A 21,140-nucleotide genomic window follows, 5' to 3' on the forward strand; every position below is an offset into this window, starting at 1 on the left:
TTCTCATTGGGGGCTACGGCCCGGCCCGCTCTCGGAGGTAGTCAGAGCCACTGAGCAGATGGCGCGAGGTGGGCACAGGTCTGCTGCTGGGGGCAGAGCAGGGAAGGGGGGAGAGGGAGCTGTGCGGACAGGGCCCGTGGGGCAGGGCGGGGAGGGGATGGACAGGACCGAATACAGAAGGGAGAGGAGGAAGAAGGGAGTCAGCCAGGAGGAAAGAAAGAGAAAGGAACAGACGGGGCTGGAGAGAGCCGCACAGAGCAGGCACCAGAGCAGACAAGAGGTCTAGGGCCAGTGCAGAGACAGGAGGGGAGCAGCACCCATTTGGGTCCCATTTGGAAGGTGGGGAGGGGCAGGAACGGTGCCAGAAAACAGAGGCAGAGTCGAGAGGGAAGGAGGCCCCACCTTGGCGGAACATGCGCATGGCGTCCAGCAGGCGGGAGCCCCGGAGCTGCGCGCGGAGCAGGGGCACGTCCAGCTGCAGGAGCCCGGCCTCGCAGTGGTCGCCTGAGGGCAGGTCCAGCTCGCTGCTGCTGCTGACGCGGCGGGAGGATGCGGAACGGGGCTCCCCGGCCCAGCCCTCTGCTACGGGCAGGAAGCAGTGGACGAAGTGCAGCTTTGATTTCCTGATGGTGTCAATGAGGGCGTCCTGCCAAGGGGAAAGGGACAGGCCTCAGTGGATTCTGATGGCCTGGCCCGTGCCCAGGACAGCATCTCTGCTCCTCACAGGACGGCAGGTGTCCCACTGCTGGCCGAGACATGCCAAGCCTGGACAACTCCACCCTCATGAGGCCCGGGGGCCACTCGGGCAGCAGCACTGAACAGAGGACCCACCAGTGGCGAGCGAGTCAGAGGGGGACGCTGAGTGGGTACCGGGCAACCTGGTGTGCCCAGAATGGCCAGAGGAGCCCCGAGAGGGCCCTGGCGCCTGGGCAGGCACACTCACCACCTGCAGCTTAATCTGGATGCACAGTGACTTCTTCTTGACAGCCGCCATGCCCGTCGTGAAGGTCTTCCGCATGCTGGTGGCCCGGCGCAGCGCCAGCTGTGAGCCACCCTCCAAGCCTGCGATGGAGCCTGACAGCACCGTGGCGCTGCCTGCCCGACCCAGAAACAGGTTGCTGATGATTTTCCTACCAGAGGTGGAAGGGCGAAGGAGGGAAAGAAGTCACTTTGATAGACTACTAGAGGGTGTCCTCCCAGTTCCTAGGACAACCCCAAATCCCTCGTATTGCCACGGCCAGGGGCCTGGCTTATCTGGCCTGGGGCTGCATGCCCCACACCCTAGAGAGAAACTGCAGGGAAATCTACAAACAGGAAGAAGAGTAAACCAGTGTGGGGCACAGGGGGCAGAAGTGCGACCTTCTCTTCTCCATCACCAGGGAGGGCAGAGGTCCAGGGTGCCAGGACAGATTGAGCCCAACACTCCCTACCATACCACATAATCTGTGTATGACATCTACTGGTTGTTAGCTGTCCCCCACCCCCCGGCCCCCAACTGGGCAGGGAGTTTTGTTTTATTTACTGTCATCTGTCACGTATCTAAAAGAGTAGGCACTCAATAATTATCTGCTAAATAAACAAATGGATGACAGGCCTTATGTGACTGAGGGGTTTCTAAGGCTATTCCTGCCTTCTTTTAAAGTTTTTTATTTGTATCTTATTTTATTTTACTTTTTTAGTAATCTCTACACCCAATATGGGGCTTGAACTCACAACCCTGAGATCAAGAGCTGCACGCTCTTCTGACTAAGCCAGCCAGGCGCCCCATTTTTTAAGTTTTTTGTTTGTTCGTTCATTTGTTTGTTTTTGTTACTCCTGCCTTCTATGAAGAACGTGGAAGTGCCATTCGAATTTCAAACTATAGGTCCCTCCGACCATGTCCATCCCACTTCTACTCCAGGAGGCCACCCCCGGGCCCTCAAGACCGACTGGCCTTGGCTGTCCCCTCTCAGGGAACAGAGGCTATCCACCCTGATGGTGAGGGGGTCTCTGAGACCAGGAAGCCCAAAGCCAGCCCCGGGGATGGGACGTGGGCAGGGTGAGCGGTGCTCTTACTTCTGGGAGTCCTGCAGGAGCCGGGGGGCGTTCTGGGTGGCCGGGTTCTGTTTGGTGTAGCTCAGCCAGCCTGCCACGTTGTACTCGACCCAGTTGGTACCATGGCTGTGGCCCAGCAGAAAATGGTGCGGCTTGCTGCTGCGCAGGAGGGCGCTTTGGCCTGAGTGTGGGAGTAGGAAGGTTCAGATCATCAGGGCACAGGCCCCAAAAAAGCCCAGGGACTCAGTGAGCCCTTCCAGGCAGTACCTTCTAGACCCATATAAGTGGGTCCTCTGGAAAGGAAGCAAGGGAGCCCTCCGGGGGAAACAAGTACCTTCTTTGTCACCCTCCTGGGGGCCATAGTAGGAGAAAAGCCGCTCCAGGAGGGCGTCCTCGGTGGCCCCTGGCACCAGCGCCTCCTCTTCCAAAAGCCACAGCAGGCCCCTCGCCTCGTCGGTGCGTGCCAGCGAGCGGACCTGTGGAGAAGCGAAGAAAAGCCACGGTGTCCCACGGAGCCCTGGCCCAGCCACGCACTATAAACTTGCTACACATACGCACGCGCACCGCGGCTCCTGCCACTCGCAGCTGACACCTTGTGCGGCAGCTGGGCAGCAAGGGGAAAGAGGGAGCCGGACAGAGGTTAGAGAGAGAAGCCCACAGCAAAATCTCCTTCCTAGGAATTGTGTCCCAAGTCACCAAAGGCTGAAGGCTTTCCGTGAACCACCCTCATCCTCTGAGAAGTCACAAGGGCCTTGGGTGAGCCCATGGTGCCCTCGCTCCCTGGGCATCACCTCCCAGGCAGATTAGACGAGATAAAGTCTGGAAGGCCCCGGGCAGGGGGCATGGCCCAAAGCAAGCTCTCAACCAGCGATGGCTGTGGGGTTAACCCTGGTCCTCCTGTGGGGGCATCCCAGAGAGGGCTCCGAGCACGGCAGGTGGGACTCCTGCAGGGTCAGAAACTCAAGTGCCAAATCGTAAGGCTGGTGGCTTAGGAGATGTAACAGCTGGAACGGGCGGAGTCGGGATGACAGCATAGCACGTGTCCCCATCCAAAGGGAAGGGCCGTCCATCAGCTGCAGCCAACCGCTGTTCTGGAAGAACGCTGGCCTAGCGTTGGGAAACCCTCCAGCTTTTCAAGAGAATTCTGATTTCTAACACCCTATGCGGGCCACACAAACCAGGCCTGTGGCTGTTTCTGGTCTGAAGGTACCTTTTCCATGGCATTTCCAAGACTTCCTTGAGCAAGAAGGCTGAAACCTTTCCTACACTCCATTCTTGCCTGGCTTTTTGGGACTGGGGGAACAAGCGAAGTAAGAAAAGTGCCATTTTCCCTTTCATTTCACCCAGCTGCCTGCATCTCCCCCCACCCCACGGCTGTCTAAGGGAGTCAGTGTGACTACCAGGAGGAAGCAGAATGTGGCCAAGGACGGAGGGGGAGCTAAGGTTTCAGAGTGGCTGGGGCTCCATGGCAGGACTGGGCAATGAAACCACTGGACAGTGAGTGGCAGGCTCAGCACCGAGGGGCCCCTGTCCCCAGAGATGCCAAGGTCCATCAGACAGGGAGAGCAAAGAAGGGAAGCGATAGCCAAGTCCCATCCGAACACACTATCTGACACACTGCCCCTCCTTGGCCACACAGACTGACTGCCCCACATCTCCTGGGAATGGCAAAGGCTCTCAGTGGAGGCCGGCATGGGAACCAGGTGTCAGGAAAAGAAAAGCCAGCTTCCCTGGGGGCACATGGAACTTGGGCACTTAAGTACTTGTCCTAAGGGGGACACTCACTCTCCCCGGGGCCCCACCCCCTTGCTAGCACAGCAGGGCCTGCCCACAAGGAAGAGGGAAGAGGAGGAGGCCGGGGTCAAAGCAGAGGAGGGGAGCAACAGCCTAGCAAAAATGCCAATTGTCTAGTAAAGTGCCTTCTGAAACTTCCCTAACTGAAGACAATCAGCAAATGCCAAGTGCTCACCAGGCCAGCCAGGCCCCCAGGCAGCAAAGTGCCCAAGATCCTCGCCCAAAGTATGACAGAGCCTGTCCCTAAGGTTGAGGCGTGAGGGCTCACATTTAGAGCGAGGCATACATTCCCTATTTGCACAGACTCCTCGCCCGCTCTGCTTGGCTGCACCAGTCTCTTGGGGACAGCAGGAGGAATGACTATGTCCTCTGGGTCCAGCCCAGCCCTCACCATCAAGGAGGAGACAACAGGGCTCCTGGCAGACACATGTGGGGCTCAGCCAGGCGCAGGACAGGGCCTGAAGAGGAGGGAGCAGGTGTGCCCCCTCCCCCGCCCCCGCTTGGACCCCTGGGGGCTGGGGCTGGCACTGCACTAGGGCAGAAGGAAGTGCCCCCTCCCCGGCCAGAGCAGCCGAGCAGCAGCAGCTTACACAGCGAGGGCTCGACTGAGGCCAAGGGACAGACAAGGGGAGAGAGGGTCAGCCCAGGCCCTCGCTGGAATTCCTACCAGGGACTGATGGGAGGCTTGGTCCACAGCTGCCACAGAATCACCCACAGCTGGCTCCAAGTCGTCAAATGCCAGCTCAATGTTCTCCTAGGAGGGAAGGCAGAGAGGTAGTGAGCACTGGCCACTCGAGGGGTGCAGCCCTATGTGAAGGCCAGGAGGGGGCGCTGGGCTAGCAAGTCCACCCTTCCCTCCCTCTCAGGAGCTCCTCCCCTCCAGCAGCCCCTAGGAACAAAAGTTCACCACCTCCCAAGGCACCACGTGGCCTTTTTGGACAGCTAAAATTCGTTTAACCTTCTGTAACCCTGAGTGAAGGTCCCCTATTCCTGTTACTTGCACCAGCTGACGAGACGACGCGGAGTAAGCCTACTCTCAACTTCACACAATCATCCTCGAAACACCTGCAGACAGCTGTCATTTGCTTCCTGAATCTTCTCTCATCCAAGATAAATATCCTCCCTAGTTCATTCATCTTACCTGCCCATGAGGTAGGATTTCTACATCTTGTCCCATCCGGGACACTCTTTTATGAGGGGCCCTACATAATCAATCACCATCTTAACAGATCAGGAGCCAGGGAACCAGGGAAGGCCGGGCCCGACCCACATGGAGGCAGGAACTGCGTGGTGGCAATTCACGGGGCCTAGTGGGCGCCTTGAGGGCGGGCAAGGAGGGGCTCTCAGGGGCCCCGAATGCATCTGCAGCTTCTTGGACAGCAAACTCTCTGCAAAGTAAGGATGTAGTCTGGGGCAGGACAAGACTACTACTCCGGGATGCACAGGGAGACAGAAATGACAAAGAGCAAAAGCAGGGAAGGGAGCCACCCACGGGGAAGGTGGGGTCTTCCCTCTCCACAGATGTCCTCCCTGTGGGAGCCAGGAAGCTGAGGCTGGGGGGCAGGGGCCAGGGGGTGGGCAAGGCAGAGGCAAGGTCAAGTGCTACCTCCTTGTATCTTTCTAACTCCTGCACAAAGGTGCGCTCGTGGAAGAGTCTCTGCAGCCGGTCCTGGGCGTAGTTGTGGCACAGTTCCTCAAAGGAGGCTCCGCGGGCGGATCCACCCTGCTCAGGGTTCTGGAAGCCCGGCGTGTCCACAATCATCATAGAGCAGAGTGAGTGCTGGCTGGACTTGAGAGCCCTTCACAGGAAGAGCCTGGGTCAGGGCTGGCCAGGGCAGTACCGCCGAACAGGCCCCACGGGTCTGCCCGTGGTACCCAGGCAGCCCCGTTCTGCCCCAAGCCAAATCTCCATCCCTGCCTAGGTGCCCAGGACCCTGATGGGGAGGACGTGCCTTTCCTCACCCGTGAGGACAGTGAGCCCTCTGCTGGTGGAGAATGGCGCTGTCTCAGCGATCCCACCAGCACTGAGGCATCAACTCCCCCTTTGTCACAGCAGGAGGCTGGTCAGCTCCTGGGCCCTGCCTGGCACTCACCTGTTCACCAGGGAGACGAGAAGGGTGAAGAGCTCACTGTAGAGGCCAGACGCCATGCCCTCTAAGCACTCCAGGGCACTCAGTTTGGGGCCTGCGGGGCAAGAGCATCAGCTCTACCTCTGGCCCGCTGGGGATGCCCATTGGGGTGGGGTGTGTGCTTTCTAGCTACCCAAGGTCAAGTCAGCATGGGGCCCTGGGGCTGGGCCTCTCCCTCTGATGGAAGCATCTATTCACCCCAGCAGTCTCCCCATGCCAGAGCAGACAGCAACAAGGCCTGATGGGGCCTCCCAATCACAGCCATCAGCCAAGGGGCTCCGGGCACCTGTGCCGTCTCCCAGGCTGCTCTCCTCGGGGCCTTGGCGGAAGGAGGTGGAGCGCTGCAGCGTGCCGCCCTTGTGCTGGTGCTTGAAGATGGCCGAGGACAGCTCCTCCAGGCTGCAGCCCAACAGGTATGCGGCCTTCTGGGCCCACTCGTGGCGGGCAAACTGCTTGCGCCCAGCTATGGGGTAGAAAAAAAAGGATCTGGCATCTTGGGTCTTTCTCCTTAGTCCACTTGGTGACCGCTACGCCCTTTGGCTCCCATGGCCAAGAACTGGGGAGTGAGCATCTTCTGGTGTTAAAACCAGCCCTGATGACACCAGAAGGGCTTTAGGCAAAACAGGGACAGCCAGAGGCTGCCAGCACTTCCTGTGTCCCTTGCAGGCCGGAGAGAGAAGGAACAGGTCCTAAAAGAGGAGGGAACTCCACACCGCTGCCACCAGAGGGCACGCAGGCAGCTCTGAACATCTCTTCTAGAGGGCTTGGCCTCAGGGGTGCCCGCTTGGGGGAGGACAGTCAGAGGATGAGCCAGCCCCCCTGTGATGAGCACAAGAACCACTTGCACCCATGGGGGCCACATCACGAGAGAGTTCTAGTGCCTCCCCCTTCCGTGAATACATCAGGACCCTCTCCCTTACCTCCAGGCGTCTGCCAGGGGAGACCACCAACACCCACACCCACCCATGGCCCAACAGTGGGGAAGTGGAAGAAGCCGCGGGGGGGAAGGGAACAGCCCACGCAGACAGACGCGCCTCAGCCAACATGTGTCTAATCACAGCAATTAGGGAAAGCTAACAAGAAACAAGGTTTTACCTTCGGCAGCTTCTGTAAGGCAAAGGACCAGCATGCAGCATGCAAAGAAAAACAGCGTGTTAGCAAACAGTCATCAAGTGAGCCCGCCAGGCCCACGGGAAGGGACTGTGGAGGGGCGTGTGTAGGGGGGTGGTTTGTGAGGATGAGCAGGCGAGAAAACGGAGCCACATTCAGACTCAGAGACGCAAAAATATACACAAGCGCACACACACAATCTCAAAGGAGTATGTCTACGGATGTCATCACGCTCACACACACACACACACACACACACAGACCTACGAAGACACCACACATGTACACACCCGCACATGTGCACACATACACACATCCTCTGGAACATACTGGAAGCTCTGACGAGGTAACAGAGCCTGCTCAACAAGGTCCCTGAGCTGACACACCCAGATCTGTCCGCTGGCGGACAGAGTACAGGGTTATAGGGAACCTGGTCTCGTCACCTCCTCAGAGGGAAAGAACTTTCTCAAGACACAGCCGCACGCCTACCCGCAGGCCCACCTACACAGTCTGGAGACAACTTCCTTAACTCTGAGCCTGCTTCCTCTTTGGCGGGGATGCCACCTGCTGGGACTGTAAGGAACCTGACACCTGCTCCTCCCGGCGCCCACCTGCCCACCCACCAGTCTTCCTCGCTCCTGCTGAGCAGCCTGGAGCCCTTCCCATCCCAGGGGAAGAGGAAGTCAAGGCCCAAGGCGCTGTTCAGAGGCAGCATCCCTCTGAGAAAGGGGAGGAAGGGGTGAAGAGGTGCTCCGAGTGCCCACCCATCCACGGAATCTCAGAGGAAGGCAGCAGAGCTCTTCCAAGCCAGACCAAGCTCCAGCCATCCACAAGCCCCCAAGTCCCAAGTGCAGAAGCTGCAGCCCATTTGTTACCACGGTGTCTGCTGCCCCCTAGTGGTCTCCACCCTGCCATGCAAGAGGAAGAGACGCCTGCTACCAAATCCGTGAAGTGAAGGCAGGAAAACTGGCCTCGGAAAGCCGCAAGACGGCAAGCCCACCCTACCCCGTCTAAGCCCCATGGAGGGCATCCTGAGGGGTCCCAGGATATGGAGGCAAAACGAGTCGGAGCAGCTAGGCCTGGGATGCTGAGAAGCCTCACGGCCAGCAGGCGCCCTCTCCACCCTCAACCAGGGGCTTCTCCCAGGCCAGTCCCCTCCACTCGGACAGAACAAGCCCAGTCCCCAGAGAGAGCCCGGGGTGAGCACCAAGACGGGACAAGGTGGCCTCTACCCCCCAGGGAGGGGCCAAGGTCAGTTACCCGCTTGCTCCTCGGGGGCCTCTGTCAGGAAGGGAATAAGAAGGAGAGTTATTTCAGGGGGACTGCTCTGAGTTAGACCTTTTTCTTCCCCCTCAGCCTCCGAACCACCGCCCCCCTGCTCTTCACAGTTCTCGGCATCACTGCCGTCCAAGGCCGGGGCAGAGATGCTTCTCCGGGTGCTCGGAGCCTTCTCTGAGGTGGGGGACTGGGAAGAGGCACAAACAACAGAGGGGTGTCTGCTAAGAGAGAGGTCTGTGCTGGGTGAGGACGAACGGAGCGGCAGGGCCTCCACAAGCTCTCCGGGGCGATAAGCCGCGCTGTTGGGACCCATTGCACGTTACCTTTGGTGGCGCCTGCAGCCCCCAGGTGGTAGATGGCGGCCAGGATGAGCCAGCAGGCTTTCTGTTCATCTGGGGAGATGCCCAACACCTTCATGGCGGTCTGCAGCTTACTGAACTGCTGAGCCGCCTTCTGCTTCTCCTCCGGCTGCAGGGACAGACGGGCACGCTGGCACGGCATCTCGGAGGGGCTGTCCCTGCCGGCATACCCCCATGCTGCTGGGCCCTCAGGGAGGGAGAGGCTAGGGAGAGCCGCCCAGCTAGAGCCAGGATCCTGCTCCTCCCAGGGGGCGCTCCAGGCCGCTTGAAGCGGCCCCTGCTCCCAAGGCCCAGGACTGCCAACCCCGGCCCCACAGGTGCCTCACCTTGGCCAGTGGCACAATCCCAAACACATTGTTCTCTGCCAAGTGGTTCAAGTGGAGCTCTGTCCTAGGGGTACAAATGAGGCATCAGCACAGTGCTTGGTCCCCATGCCAAGGGCCATCTCCCTACCAGGGTGGAGACAGATGGATCCAGCTTCCAGACTCTGAGTTTTGTCTGCCCATTATACCCTATCAGGCCAGCCGCCGCTGCCTTCCCTAATTGGCCTGGACGCCTGATCAGAGCACTAGCCTCCCTAGGACAGGTCACCGGAGATGCTCCAGTGAGAGTGTCAGCCAGACCCCTGAAAGAGGGCAGCGTGAGTCAAGCCAGGACAGAGACCATGCTCTCAGAGACAAGAAGAGCTAAGGAGGATAATATCCCAGGGCTGCTTGCTCAGCCTTATCATTTATCCTTTTTCCACAGAACAAAGACAGCAAGTCTGAAGGTCCAAAGGGAAGAGCCTGGCAGACGAACCATGCTAGGGAGCAGGGAGGGCCAGCCTGGAGGGCGCTGAAAAAGGCTCGGGGCTTTCGGCTCCAGCGTGGACTCCAACAACCGCTCAGCCCCACACTAGCCGTGCGACTACGGGCAAGTCCCCGAGCACCCGCATCTTGCCCTGCTTTCCTCTGCGGACCTGGTTTCGGGGATAGCAGAGGTCCTAGCAAGGCCCCGGGGACACCGGAGGGTCAATTCTATGCCTGGGGCTTGGGAGCTCCCGTCAGCTCACTGTCCCGTCACCTTGGAGCCTCATATGTGGCAAGCATACGATAAACAGACGGGATGGGATGCAACCAGATGACGAGACCCAAGAGCCATCGGTGAGCTGGAGTCCAGAGCACCCCCCCCCAATTTCCTTGGCCCCATCTCACCTGAGGGTGCCATCCCCACAGGCCAGCAGATAGTAGAAGACATTGAACGTGGCCTCACCCGCTGGGCGTCGAGCCACACGCAGCTTCTCCAGAAGCATCGTCTACAGCACGGGAGGGTATGGGCAAAGAGGGTGTTGCCGGGTCAAGCTCCTCCCACCCCACACCAGAAAGAACTGGGCCCCTGGGAACAAGCGGCTACCGCTCACTCCCCACCAGAGGCCAGCGCCAGGAGGAAGAAGACGGGCCCAGCTCCCGGAGGGGCCCTGCTGCCCTGCCCAGGCCCCCGGCACAGACTTCTTAGGGAGCTGGGCCCTTCGTAGTGAGATGTTTCATCTAGCCTGCGAGGGGACCAGCCTCGGCTGGACCTTACTTTACTGACAAGTCAGTCTTAACCTGGGTGAAATTAGCCTGAGAGAAGCCCCTGAACACAGGGCCAGGGCCCCAGAAGTAGGGTGCGGCCAACCCCAGGGGTGTGCAGGAAGCTGAGCCATGCCCCAGCCAGGGCAGGAGGCAGGGGGCGCAGAAGGCTTGGGGGACAGAAGACACGGTTGGGGGGGGGCAGAAAGGTGAAGGTCCAGAGTGGAGCCAACCAGCCCTGCTAGAGACAGGGTCCATTTTGTTGGGGTAGAATCCCAGGAAAATGAGGCACAGGAGAGAGCCTAGTTTCTAGGACCTGAATCCAGGCAGCTGATCTCTTACTACCCTGAAGGTCCCTCACCTGGATGGAGGCTGAGGCCACCTGGCCAGCTTGGTCGAAGTCCAGGGAGAGGATCTGGGAGAAGCGGGTAGCGTTGCCGTTCATGATGGTGGGGCTGTTCCCAAAGGCTTCCAGAAGGCTGTACAGAGCCTGCCACTTCTCCACTGCAAAAGACAGGCCGGGGCCATCAGGAAAGCCTCCAGACACCCAGTGCAGGCCTATTCCGCCAGCACGCAGGCTCGGAGTTACTCCTACCAGATTGGCCGGGACAGAGGGGTTTTGAGGGGCACAGAGAAGCCAGGGAGAAAAAGGGCAGCACCTACGAGGCACTTCCATCCCCACCCCCTCTCAGGTTTTCCAGGAGTCCTATCTCACCGGAGAACACCTTGTTCCCACTGGTGCCCGCGATGGTGGCCAGGTACTGCACCAGATGCTGGCAGCTGGTGGTCTTGCCGCTGCCGCTGCCTCCCAGGAGGATGACAGACTGGTCCTGGCGGCTCATCAGCATTGCCCTGTACGCGGTCTGGGCCACGGCATAGATGTGGGGCGCCATGTCCTCCCGCCGACACCCCTTGAACATGTGCATCACCTTGGGGGGGAGGGGGAGGAAGATGGAGGGGAGGGGTAAGGCTCTTAGCTGGTCCCACTTGGACACCCCTTACTCCCAAGGTCCACCTTTCTGGGCCTTTCACTGCAGGAGGGCCGAGGCCATGCATGGAAATGCAGATTCTAGCCCAATCCTGGCCTCTGTTAGAGGTTAGGTGGAGGGCCTCCTGTTCCCACCCCCTGAAATGACTCCTCTTCCCAAGGTCAACTGCGAGAGTGGACAGGAGCCCAGCGGGAAGCCAAGGGGAAAGGGCAGAGCCAGGGAAGGTGGGGTAGGCAGTACACGGCTGGGTCCACGAGGCAGCATGGTAGCCCGGGGTCGCCGCACCTTCTCAGAGTACACAGCGGGGGCCCCGCGGGGGCTGAGGACGAGCAGGCTGGGGCCGGCGTACGTGTGCAGCAGGCTGGCACCATAGCGCTGGCGCAGCGTGTGGAGGACGCTGGACTCATTGAGGTATACCAGCGAAGCCAGATCTTCTAGACGGTCGCAGGAGGGAGCATTAGCCTGTGTGACAGGACAGGCGGGCAGGCACTGAAGAAGCAGAACCTGCCCGCCCTGCCAGTGGACAGGCCTGTCCTGCCCAGCCTACTTCCTGTGCCCTCCACCTGCAAACCTTCTCCACATCGTCCTCATCCACATCCAAGATGGCACCGTCGTGGTCTAGCTTCACGCGCACCTTCCCTTCTGGCGCGCTGAGCTCCTCAGATTTGAGCTGACTGCCTACAGAGCGGGGACAGACCATCAGACACAAAAGCCTGGGAACCTTGGCCACCCTCTTCGGGCCCTTTGTGATCTTGCCTCCTCCCCACTATGTCCCTGACCTCTCCTCACTCACCACCCAGGCCTCACCGGACCCAGATGGCACACCCAGCCCCGAAAACTGAGAGGCCCAGGCATCTGTCCCCTGGGTCTCCCCAGACTCACCCAGTGAGAAGCCTTCCTTATGGACCAGCCACACCTTCTCTGTCTCATACCAGGCCTCCTCAGCGGCAATCTGCTCTTCTGTCTTCACCTATTGGGGTGGGGGGGGATACATAGTCAGTCCTTGCTCTGGAAACAGAGTCAGGAGAGAGGAGACACGTGAGGGGAAGTGCTTCCAGATGAGCCACTGGGTAAGGGGGATAGTGGGGGGGAGATACAGAACAGGAGACATCGCGGTGTCAGAGGAAGAAGGTGGGGAAGCAGGGAATGGGGGTGGTCCTGAGGAGCCCTGAGGACGAGGACACAGTTAGGGACCATGCCAGCCTTGAGGATCTGGAAGACGGGGACACTCAGAACTCGAGCCCAGAAGAGACCAGACCACAAGAAAGTAAACCAGGTTCTACCTTCAGCCACCCTCTTCCCCACCTCCCCATGGAGCCCACAGGGTCGGTGTCCTGAGCCCACACACTGCCCGCTGGGCCGCCGCCCACGGCTACTGTGACCTCTCATGCCCAGCTTCTGCCTTCAGCCGACTAACAGGCCCTCCTTCACCAAGCTGGGAAAGGGCGCTTCCTCAAGACCTGAGGAGAGAAGTGTCTACGGAGGACTCTGGGCTACAACGTGGTGTGTGCGTCCTGAGTCCTAGCCTCGGCCCGGCCTTCCCCCCAGAGGACGCTGCACTGGATGTGTGCCAGCCTCCCCACTCCTCCTTCAGGCCTCCTCGGAAGGACAGGAGAAGGCCACACAAGGGCATGAAACAGCATGGCCAGATACGTGAGGGGGGGCGGGGAAGGGCACAGCAAAGGCTTGCGTGCCACGTGGATGGGCACTGGAGTGGCCGCGAGCTACCGTCAGTCTCTGAGAGGGGACCTGAGGCCGAGGCGCAGACACTGCTTTGTGTCACCGAGCCTCTGGGTGAGGGATCGGGAAGGACAAGGAAGCATAGTAAGTCTTTTCTTTGTCACATTTCTTGGAGCCAAAAGAAAGAGAGACCCGGGTTCTGTTCCCAGGTTGGATCCGGGCTTCAGGTAACTCCCTCTCCCTTGCTGATGGCCCTTCCCTGCTCAAGAGAGAAACCTGGACTACACGTGGTCCCCGGGCTCTGGGAATCATGACCAGTGAAACCACCCTTCAAACAGGACGATCACTATGGGGCTGGCAACATTTTAAATTGTTAAATGAAGACATTAAAAAAAAAAAACGGGGGTGGGTGTCTGGGTGGCTCAGCGGTTAGGCATCTGCCTTCCGCCTGGGTCGTGACCCCAGAGTCCTGGGATCGAGCCCTGCGTCGGGCTTCCCACTCATCGGGGAGCCTGCTTCTTCCTCTGCCCCTGGCCCTGCTTGTGCTCTCTCACTCTCGCTCCACTCTTTCTCTCTAAAATAAATAATCTTAAATAAAATAAAAATTAAAATTAAAAAAAGCTAATTTCTTTATTATTTGAAGAAATGTAACTTTGTAAAAAAACCACATTGTTTTTTTCTCAAATCACATGATACAGGTGAAAACCTTTGTCTTGAATGGACACGTTTTGTGGGTCAGGTGTTTGGAACCTAACAAACGAGGGGAAATCAAAGGGTCCTGGCCTAGAATCAATCCTTTAGAATGAATTCAAAGATAGGTTTCCCACACTGGCCAGCAGGTGGAGCCAGAGAATGCCACATCTTCAGGCTAGGGAAGGAGGGTGGGGAGGTGAGAGCGGCTCAGCCTTTCAGCTTTCTCTACCCAGAGTGAGCAGAATCGAAACACTTAGAAACCAGAACTCTTGCCAGGCCCTTGGGCTCCAGTGGTTAAAAACCATGTGCCACAAGGCCAAACTCGAGTGGTGACACCCCGTCTAGACACTCCCCAGGGGCCTGACACAGAACTGCCCCATCTCAAACTTCTGGCACTGCCTCTTCCAAGGACCCCCCCAGACACACGGTGGGAGCCAGAAGGGGAAAGAGGCCTTACACTCCAGCACGAGGCCCGAGCACAGACGCCAGCCCAGGTACGGACCAGGGGTGGCGGGTGGTCGCTGGAGGAAGCGGAGGGCTCCTGAGGGGGGCAGGAGCACCCTACCTGGCTGTGGGCAGGAGAGGCGGCCTCAGGGTCCAGCTGCCAGCAGTAAGCAAAGAACAGAGAGAGAGAGAGAGAGAGAGAGAGAGAGGGGTGAAGACAAGCAGACCGTTGGCATGTTCCCTTCAGCAAGTACTCTGAGCTAGGTGGGTGGGCTCTCTCTGGCTGCCCAGGATGGAGGGCGGAGGTTGGAAGGACTCAAGTGCCAGGATGGGCAGATGAACTGTGCCCTGTCCAGGAGAGGCCAGACCCTGAAGGAGAGGCCCAGCTTGCCGGAGAGACACCTGTTATCATCAGATGTCTCAGAGAAGACGCTCCGCTAAGTCATTCACTGTGGCCTGGGCAGGAGTGTGCCTCTTTGCCTCCGGCCACAGTCTCCCCTGGGTGGGACAACCCATGCATCCTGAACTAAGCTCTTCTATGAGCTTGCCAGGTCAGGCCACCTCCCTACAACCAGGGCCTGGCCCCGTGCATGGCTCTGGCCTTATCTCCAGGGCATTGGTCAACCTGACTCCCCTGTAGCCAGCAGACCCCAGAACGGGGCTGTCCCTGGTCTCCAAACACACACAAAGGTGCCACCCCCAGTGCCAAAGGCTGTCCTTCAGAGCTGTCACCCCTGCGCAGAACAACATCACAGAGCATGTCTCATAGAACAGGACCACTAGCAGCCCCAAGTCCAGGACCCCTTCCTCAATCCCCCACTGTGCCCTGCACCGCTCGCAGACAGCCACATCGCCCCATGGCGAGCAGAGGCACCACGCCACTGGGTCCACCTGCCCATGAACCAAAGGACTGTGGGCAGGCCCTGTGGCCAGACTTGACCTGTCTCTGTCCGATTACTTAAAGACCTTTCTGAAGGAGAAGTGGAGTCAGTCAGGCCTTGGACCTGGCCTATAAGGAATAAGCAGGGAGTTAACAGGCCCCAACCTGTCTGAAGAGCCAGTGTATCAAAAGAGGGGAGAGTGAGCTCCCTACCTCACCACCCACCAGGCCCTGGCACTAAGCCATGTCCTCCAGGGCAAGAGAATGGGGCCAGAGAAGGGGCTGGATCCTCAGCCAAGAGAGGTTCCCTCCCATGGGCACAGGGTTCTGGGTCCCCTGGAGGGACAGGTCTCACTGCTCAGACCCTCCACAGAGCCCTTCTCTTATTTCTTCAGGTGAGAAGGCCACGTGAGGGCCCCCACACTGCCATGAGGCCATCCTTCCATAGTTGGATGCCCCCCCCGCCCCCCTGACACCCCCAGTCTGGCTGCCAGGAGGAGCACCAGGGCCTGGGGAACCATACACGAGAGGTGGCATTACAGAAGCTGTGAAGATCCTCTCAAGCCGCTGCTGGGCCTCCTCTGCGGGGGTCAGCTGGACCTCAGGGGCAGCTCCTGCCTAGAGGTTAAACCACCATTAGTCCTGGCCTGGGGTGAGGGGGAGTGGGGGCACAGCATGCCAAGCTTCTGGCTTAGGGAGCTGCTGGGACCCAGTGGGCAAGTGAAGTAGGGTCAGGGAGGCAAGCCAGGCATCAACGTGAGTTTTTAAAGTTTATCGGATGAGAAAAAAAGAACAGGTGCCTGGAAATTCTGGGGTTCTTCCTTCTAATAGTCCTAACCACTCCAGCACCGGGATGGCCCTATTCCCCCACCCCAGGCCCAGGTGACAGGTGGGTGAACTCCAGGTCAGGGCACATCTCAGCCCCCAATTCCACCCTGGTGAGAGAGACAGAGAGCCAGAGGGAGGGTAGCCAGGCCCGGGAACAGGCACATGACACTCTCTGGCTACTTACAGGTTCTACTCAGGGGCTGACCGTTTCCCTCATGGCCTGCCCATCAGGCCAAAATGCCCCTTGCCAACTCCCGGGTGCCAGGAGGTGACTTCCCTGATTCAGAGCAGGCCAGCAGGGCCGGGAAGTCTGCAGCCTGCTCTTCTCTAAGTTCTGCAAAATCCAGGAAGAACAGAGTAGGGAACAAGGCAGGTTCTGGGACCTTAGGAATCCCAGGACGTAGGAGTCAGGGAGGGCCTCTAGGCTGTGCCCTACCCCCCACTCCTCCCTACCCTGCCCTTGCAGCCAGAAGAGCATGCAACAGCCTGGGAGAAACAGTGGTGAAACTTGACTCCTCCCCTGCCAAACCTCATGAGGCCTCAGAAGTCTCCATAAAATGGGGAAGTTTGGAGAGACTGTCCCTGACCAAAGGACCAGCCATGTAGGCATCACCTTCCAAGGTCCTTCCCTCTGCCTCTCAGCCTCCTGTCCCACCTAGAGGGTACTTTGTGGACAGATGGGGCCCCAGATCCAAAGGGGGCCCACTGTGCACATTTGCCACCCAGGCATAGGGCTCCTCAAGAGTCCTGCTGCCAGAGGGAACTGCCGGCCAGGCTTGAAGAAGGTAGTGATGGCAATGGTGGCATTAAAACTGCCGTTACTAGCATCACTATCCATGCTACCATTTGTGGAGCACCCACCATGCCAGGGACTGGGCTCAGAGTGGGTACCATTCCTCATCTTCACAGCAGCCCTTCAAAGCTGGGATTATCCCTCGTTTGCAATTCCAAAATCCAAAAGCTCCCCCAAACAAAAGATCTTTTCTCAACTATTTTGGTGGCAAAACCCGTTTGTAGTCTATCCCCCTGCAGTGTGAATGGTCATAGATTTTGCCGTGAAAATACTTATGTTTGCTTACAGGTTGCTGCTTATTATGTAGGACTTTCTAAAATACAAAAATCACTAACTTACAAAACACGTCTGGCCCCAAGGGCTTCAGAGAAGGGACTAGAGACCTGTCCCGTCCCTGCTTGGCAGATGAAGGCTCAGTGATGGGACCTTGCTGAGATCCCACACAGGGTGAGTGGCTGGGGAGGTGACCACGGGTCACCCAACTCCAGAAATTCTCTCTCTACCCTAGCACTGATCTGCTAAGACTCTGAACCACTGCTTGGGATCCGGAGCCTCCGGCCAACACCATGCAGCCTGGGAAGAGGCCCCAACCACACACAAGAGTGTTGAGGAACAGCCACATGCTGCTTAGTGGGGCCCGTCCCAGCGCAGAGGCCGCCACGGGCTCTGGCACCCGGTTGAGGAAAGCCATGCAGCTCCGCCATTGGCACCTGGCCGGGCCCAGCGTCTCAGCCGTGCGGGAGTGTTGACGAGGTGTGGGGAAGCTGGCTGCGAGGGTGCCTGGCCGTCACACGAGAGTGGTCAGGGGCACGGGAGGTTAGTGACACACTCGGGTACCTCCTGCTGCACGCCAGGGACCGGTGACTTGGACTGCTGCAATCCAGGGGGGTTCGACGTCGGGCCGGTGGAGCCTGGGGCCGCCAGCTCTTCCGGTGGGGCTGGGGAACACTGCTTCTCGGGGATTTCAGGTTTGGCTGGGGAGCCTGGCTTCCCTAAGGAGCCCGGCTCCTGGCTGGAGGGCTTCTCCCCCTTCCCCGGAGACTGCCTGCCCCGGGGCTTGTGGTCCTTGCCCCTGCCCCGAGACATCAGGCTCCGGAGACCCACAGAGAGCTCATCCTTGGCGGTCTCCTTCTTTGCGTCAGGCTTAGGTGGGGCGGGGGGAGGCGGGGGGGGTGGAGGAGGTGGTGGCTTGGGACCAGGTGCCGCCTTTTCTCCCCTCTTGCCTCGAGCTGGGTGCTCAGGGGATCTGACCCCTCTGCTTGAAGGCTCCTTGGCACTCCCAGGCTCCTCGCCAGGCAGCACCTTGCTCACCACCTTCCTAACTGCATTTGCCACTCTCTTCCGGGACAGGCCCTGGGCCTCCTCACTTGGGCCTTCTGCGGAGGCAGCCCCCGGGCCATTCATGGCAAGTGTGGGTGCAGGGCTCTTGGCTCTCTGGGACGTCTCTGAGGGTACAGGGCTGGTGGGAGGCTGAGGACTCCTAGATGGGCCACTGCTGTCCTTTGCGCTGCCCTCTGGCTGCAGTCACACAAATACAGGCAGACATTAGCACCAGCCCTTGAGTCCCTGCCCACCCCGTGCAGACGAAGTGAGAGGTGCGACCTCACACCTTGCCCTGGGACAGACCTTCCATTCATCCAGAACTCCGAGAGGCTATACCAGGAAGCCCTCAGTCCATTTTCCAGATAGGACAACTGCATCTACAAGTCTGGCTTCTCTCCCCCACAAAGCACAAGCCAGGTAGTGCTGTTACCTACTGTCTATCCCCAGCCTTAGCACAGGGCCGTGAGCTGCCAGCACAATGTGCCCGGAGGCCCCTGAGGTGTCCCAGAGTCACTGGCCTACATCAGGGCAGCCACCAAACACCAACCCAGGTGAGCCCAAACACACCTGAGAGGGAGCATGGAGAGGCCAAACCACCAAGTCCTGCCATCCATCCTAGGCCTCATTCTGGGGCTTCCTGCCTCTGTGGTCCCCGTTCTTTCACTGTGCTTTCTGGGCAGTCGGACCCCAAACCTACCCATCCCAGCAAAACCAGTGGTCAGGGAGCAATTCCTGGCCCCAGGATGCACCAAGCTCCTTCCCTCCTGCCCCTCTGGCTTGTGGCCATTGTCTACCCCTCACCCGTACTCTCAGGGGCTACGGAGACCAGTATGGGCCCGGGAAGCTCCCACCTTGGCCTGCTTTCTGCCAGTCTCTTTGCAGTTTTCCTCCTGCAAACCTCTCCAGGGCTGGAGGCCTCCTAGCCCCCAGAGTATGCGTACAGATGAGAGGATGAAGAGGAGGCAGCTGGGGCCCATGGAGGGCCAAGCACTGAAGTGACCATAGATCTACTCTGCTCTTGAGCTGGGGCCCTGGCTCAGCCAGCCTCCCAGGCTCTGGGCACCTGACTGGAGTACGCTGGCACACTTTGCCTGAGGCACCCACCCTTCCCCAACACTGGTGGCAACTGCCTACGGTCCCAAGGGACAGCCACTGGGGAAAGCCAGGCTGGCTAATAGCAGGGCAGAGTTTCCTGCAAAGCCAGCCACATTGTCTGGGTAAGCAAGGTCAACCCTGGGGGGGGCTCCTTGCTGGTCAGGCAATGCCCTGCCACTCGGGGGCCATGTTTGAGTCCCTGTTCCCCAAAACAATGACCTTGCTTCCAGGACGCACCTGGGCTCTGGGCCCTGAAAGTCTGGCTATCATCTCTGCTTGGACGCAGAGAGACGCTCAGAGTGGGCAGGCCTCTGGCTGCCACAGGGAGAGGTTGCCTCACATCCTGAGTGGAGCTGAGCCAAGTCACCTCAGCTGTGGGTAGCTCTGCTGCAGGGGTGGGGAGAGAAGGGCTTGAAGGTGCCTTTTCCTCAACCTCTTGGATCAAGAGTGCTCCATGGCATGCCAGGGCACTGTGGAGCTGGCTAGTGGCCCTAGCCGCAGGCTCCCGGCCCCTCCCTCTCCCCCTCCTGGCCTTCCTCCCATCCCCCCGCAGCTGAAGATGGTGGCAATGATGACGGTAACCGCTGACACTCGTACAGTGTTTACTGTGTGCCAGGAAGTCCTCTAGGCGCTTCACGTGTGATTTTTCACAAACTAACTGGATACTCCGAGGCCCCTCCCCCACACATATCTCAAACACTTCCCCTTGCAGGATTAACTACAGATCAGGTGGAAGCCACAATGTCTGGCTGATCGAACCTTCCATCCAAGGAAGTGGGGGAGCTGGGACAGGCACCATCCGGGGTAACGAAGCACGGAGCTGCCTTGTGACCCAGCTCTGGCCCAAATCCCCTGGCACTCCCACACCCTGTGCCAACCGCAGTCCTCTACCAACTCCGCACCTTTAGACCTGGCTATTCTGGAACTGTCTCCTCTCTCTTGCCTGAAACGAGTCCTGCTTTACTCAGGGTCCCTATCTCAAAGCCGAATGACCTGGGGGAGAAGCTGGGGGCCCTGGGCAGCTAGAGCCGGCCTCTGGGTCACCCACATCGAGCAGCTGACGGGGTCTTGGGAAGAGACAGAACAGCTGCAGTGAAACCCGTCCCCGCGCTGGTCCTGTGCCACCCAGAGCAGGACGAAAAGTCCCAACAGCTGAGCTCTCATTTGGTGCTTCCCAATCTCAGAGTTTGCCCAACTAGGCCTCTCCGGCCCCCCAAGGTTCAGGAAGCAAGAACTATAGGTCAAAACTAAAGTGAGGGGCCTGGGGGAGGTCTCCGAAGCGCCTCTGGGTTCCCATCTCCTCCGCACACCCCAAGTTGGCATCACACATGCTGCACTTTCTGCCTCGGTGGTGGCATCCCCTCTGGCCGCCCCAGACAGGAAGGGGCACCCCACCACGCCTGCCTGCTCCGGGGACCTGCCTCGAGGACTAGGCTAGGGCTGGCGGGCACCCCCACCCGGGCACACACACAGGGGGCGCTCAGAGATGCACTTACAGCCCCTTCCTCCTTGCCAGGAGGGCCAGGCTTCGGCAGAGTTTTGTCCTCCTCTTTAACCTGAGGGAGCAGACAAAGAAGTCACTGGCAGGTCAGGGCAGGAGACTCAGCATCAAAAGCACAGGAGCAAAACCTCCAAGGGGCCTTTCTTCCCTCGGAGGCAGAGTTCCCGCGTGTTCAGGAACACTGGGGTGAAGGACATGAGCGACTGCTGGCCCGTGCTGGAGTCAAAACCGTCCAGTGACAACTTCAAGAATGAATAGTCTCCCCGGAGCGGGGAAACCCTGGCCTCAGTCACCAGTCACGTGTTCCACTTGGGCTGTTTAAAGAGAGTGCCATCATGGCCTTGGTTACAGGGTGGACAGAAACAGCCAGACAACTCAACTCGTGCTAAACGACAAGAGTCATTCCTGGCTCAGACGAGAAGTGGTCTGAACGAGAGTCCCCTGACCTAGTGACTAAGGAGGAGGGAATGACCCCAGTGTGGGGGCCCTGCTGGAGGAGACTCCTACCAGGCTGGCTCCAATTTGCTTCTAGGTCCCTGTGACTTCCCCCAGCCCAGAGCCCGAATGCCTTCCCAGCCAGACCGCTGAGCTCCGTCTGGAGGCAGGAGATGGGGCAGAGGCAGGGATTCAGGAGGCCAGACATATGCCAACCTCAGACCC

The 21,140-nt window shown here is 59.1% G+C and overlaps 1 protein-coding gene across 2 annotated transcripts in view; it reads right to left on the reverse strand.

Moving 5' to 3' along the window:
• MYO18A (myosin XVIIIA) overlaps window positions 1–21,140 on the reverse strand; it is an 82,793-nt gene that overhangs the window by 34,172 nt on the left and 27,481 nt on the right. For both annotated transcript variants that reach the window (XM_040641071.1, XM_040641070.1), the window contains exons 2-18: window positions 12,126–12,213; window positions 11,815–11,921; window positions 11,529–11,705; window positions 10,970–11,183; window positions 10,616–10,758; window positions 9,898–9,998; window positions 9,031–9,094; window positions 8,669–8,813; window positions 7,053–7,064; window positions 6,244–6,420; window positions 5,922–6,012; window positions 5,435–5,627; window positions 4,496–4,582; window positions 2,369–2,510; window positions 2,056–2,215; window positions 944–1,130; window positions 403–646 (exon numbers count right to left, since the gene is read on the reverse strand). In XM_040641071.1, the coding sequence (XP_040497005.1) occupies window positions 403–646; window positions 944–1,130; window positions 2,056–2,215; window positions 2,369–2,510; window positions 4,496–4,582; window positions 5,435–5,627; window positions 5,922–6,012; window positions 6,244–6,420; window positions 7,053–7,064; window positions 8,669–8,813; window positions 9,031–9,094; window positions 9,898–9,998; window positions 10,616–10,758; window positions 10,970–11,183; window positions 11,529–11,705; window positions 11,815–11,921; window positions 12,126–12,213 (2,332 nt within the window). The remainder of the gene's footprint in view (window positions 1–402; window positions 647–943; window positions 1,131–2,055; window positions 2,216–2,368; window positions 2,511–4,495; window positions 4,583–5,434; window positions 5,628–5,921; window positions 6,013–6,243; window positions 6,421–7,052; window positions 7,065–8,668; window positions 8,814–9,030; window positions 9,095–9,897; window positions 9,999–10,615; window positions 10,759–10,969; window positions 11,184–11,528; window positions 11,706–11,814; window positions 11,922–12,125; window positions 12,214–21,140) is intronic.

The sequence above is a fragment of the Ursus maritimus genome, unplaced genomic scaffold, assembly GCF_017311325.1.
Source record: "Ursus maritimus isolate PB19 unplaced genomic scaffold, ASM1731132v1 scaffold_24, whole genome shotgun sequence".
NCBI lineage: Eukaryota > Metazoa > Chordata > Mammalia > Carnivora > Ursidae > Ursus > Ursus maritimus.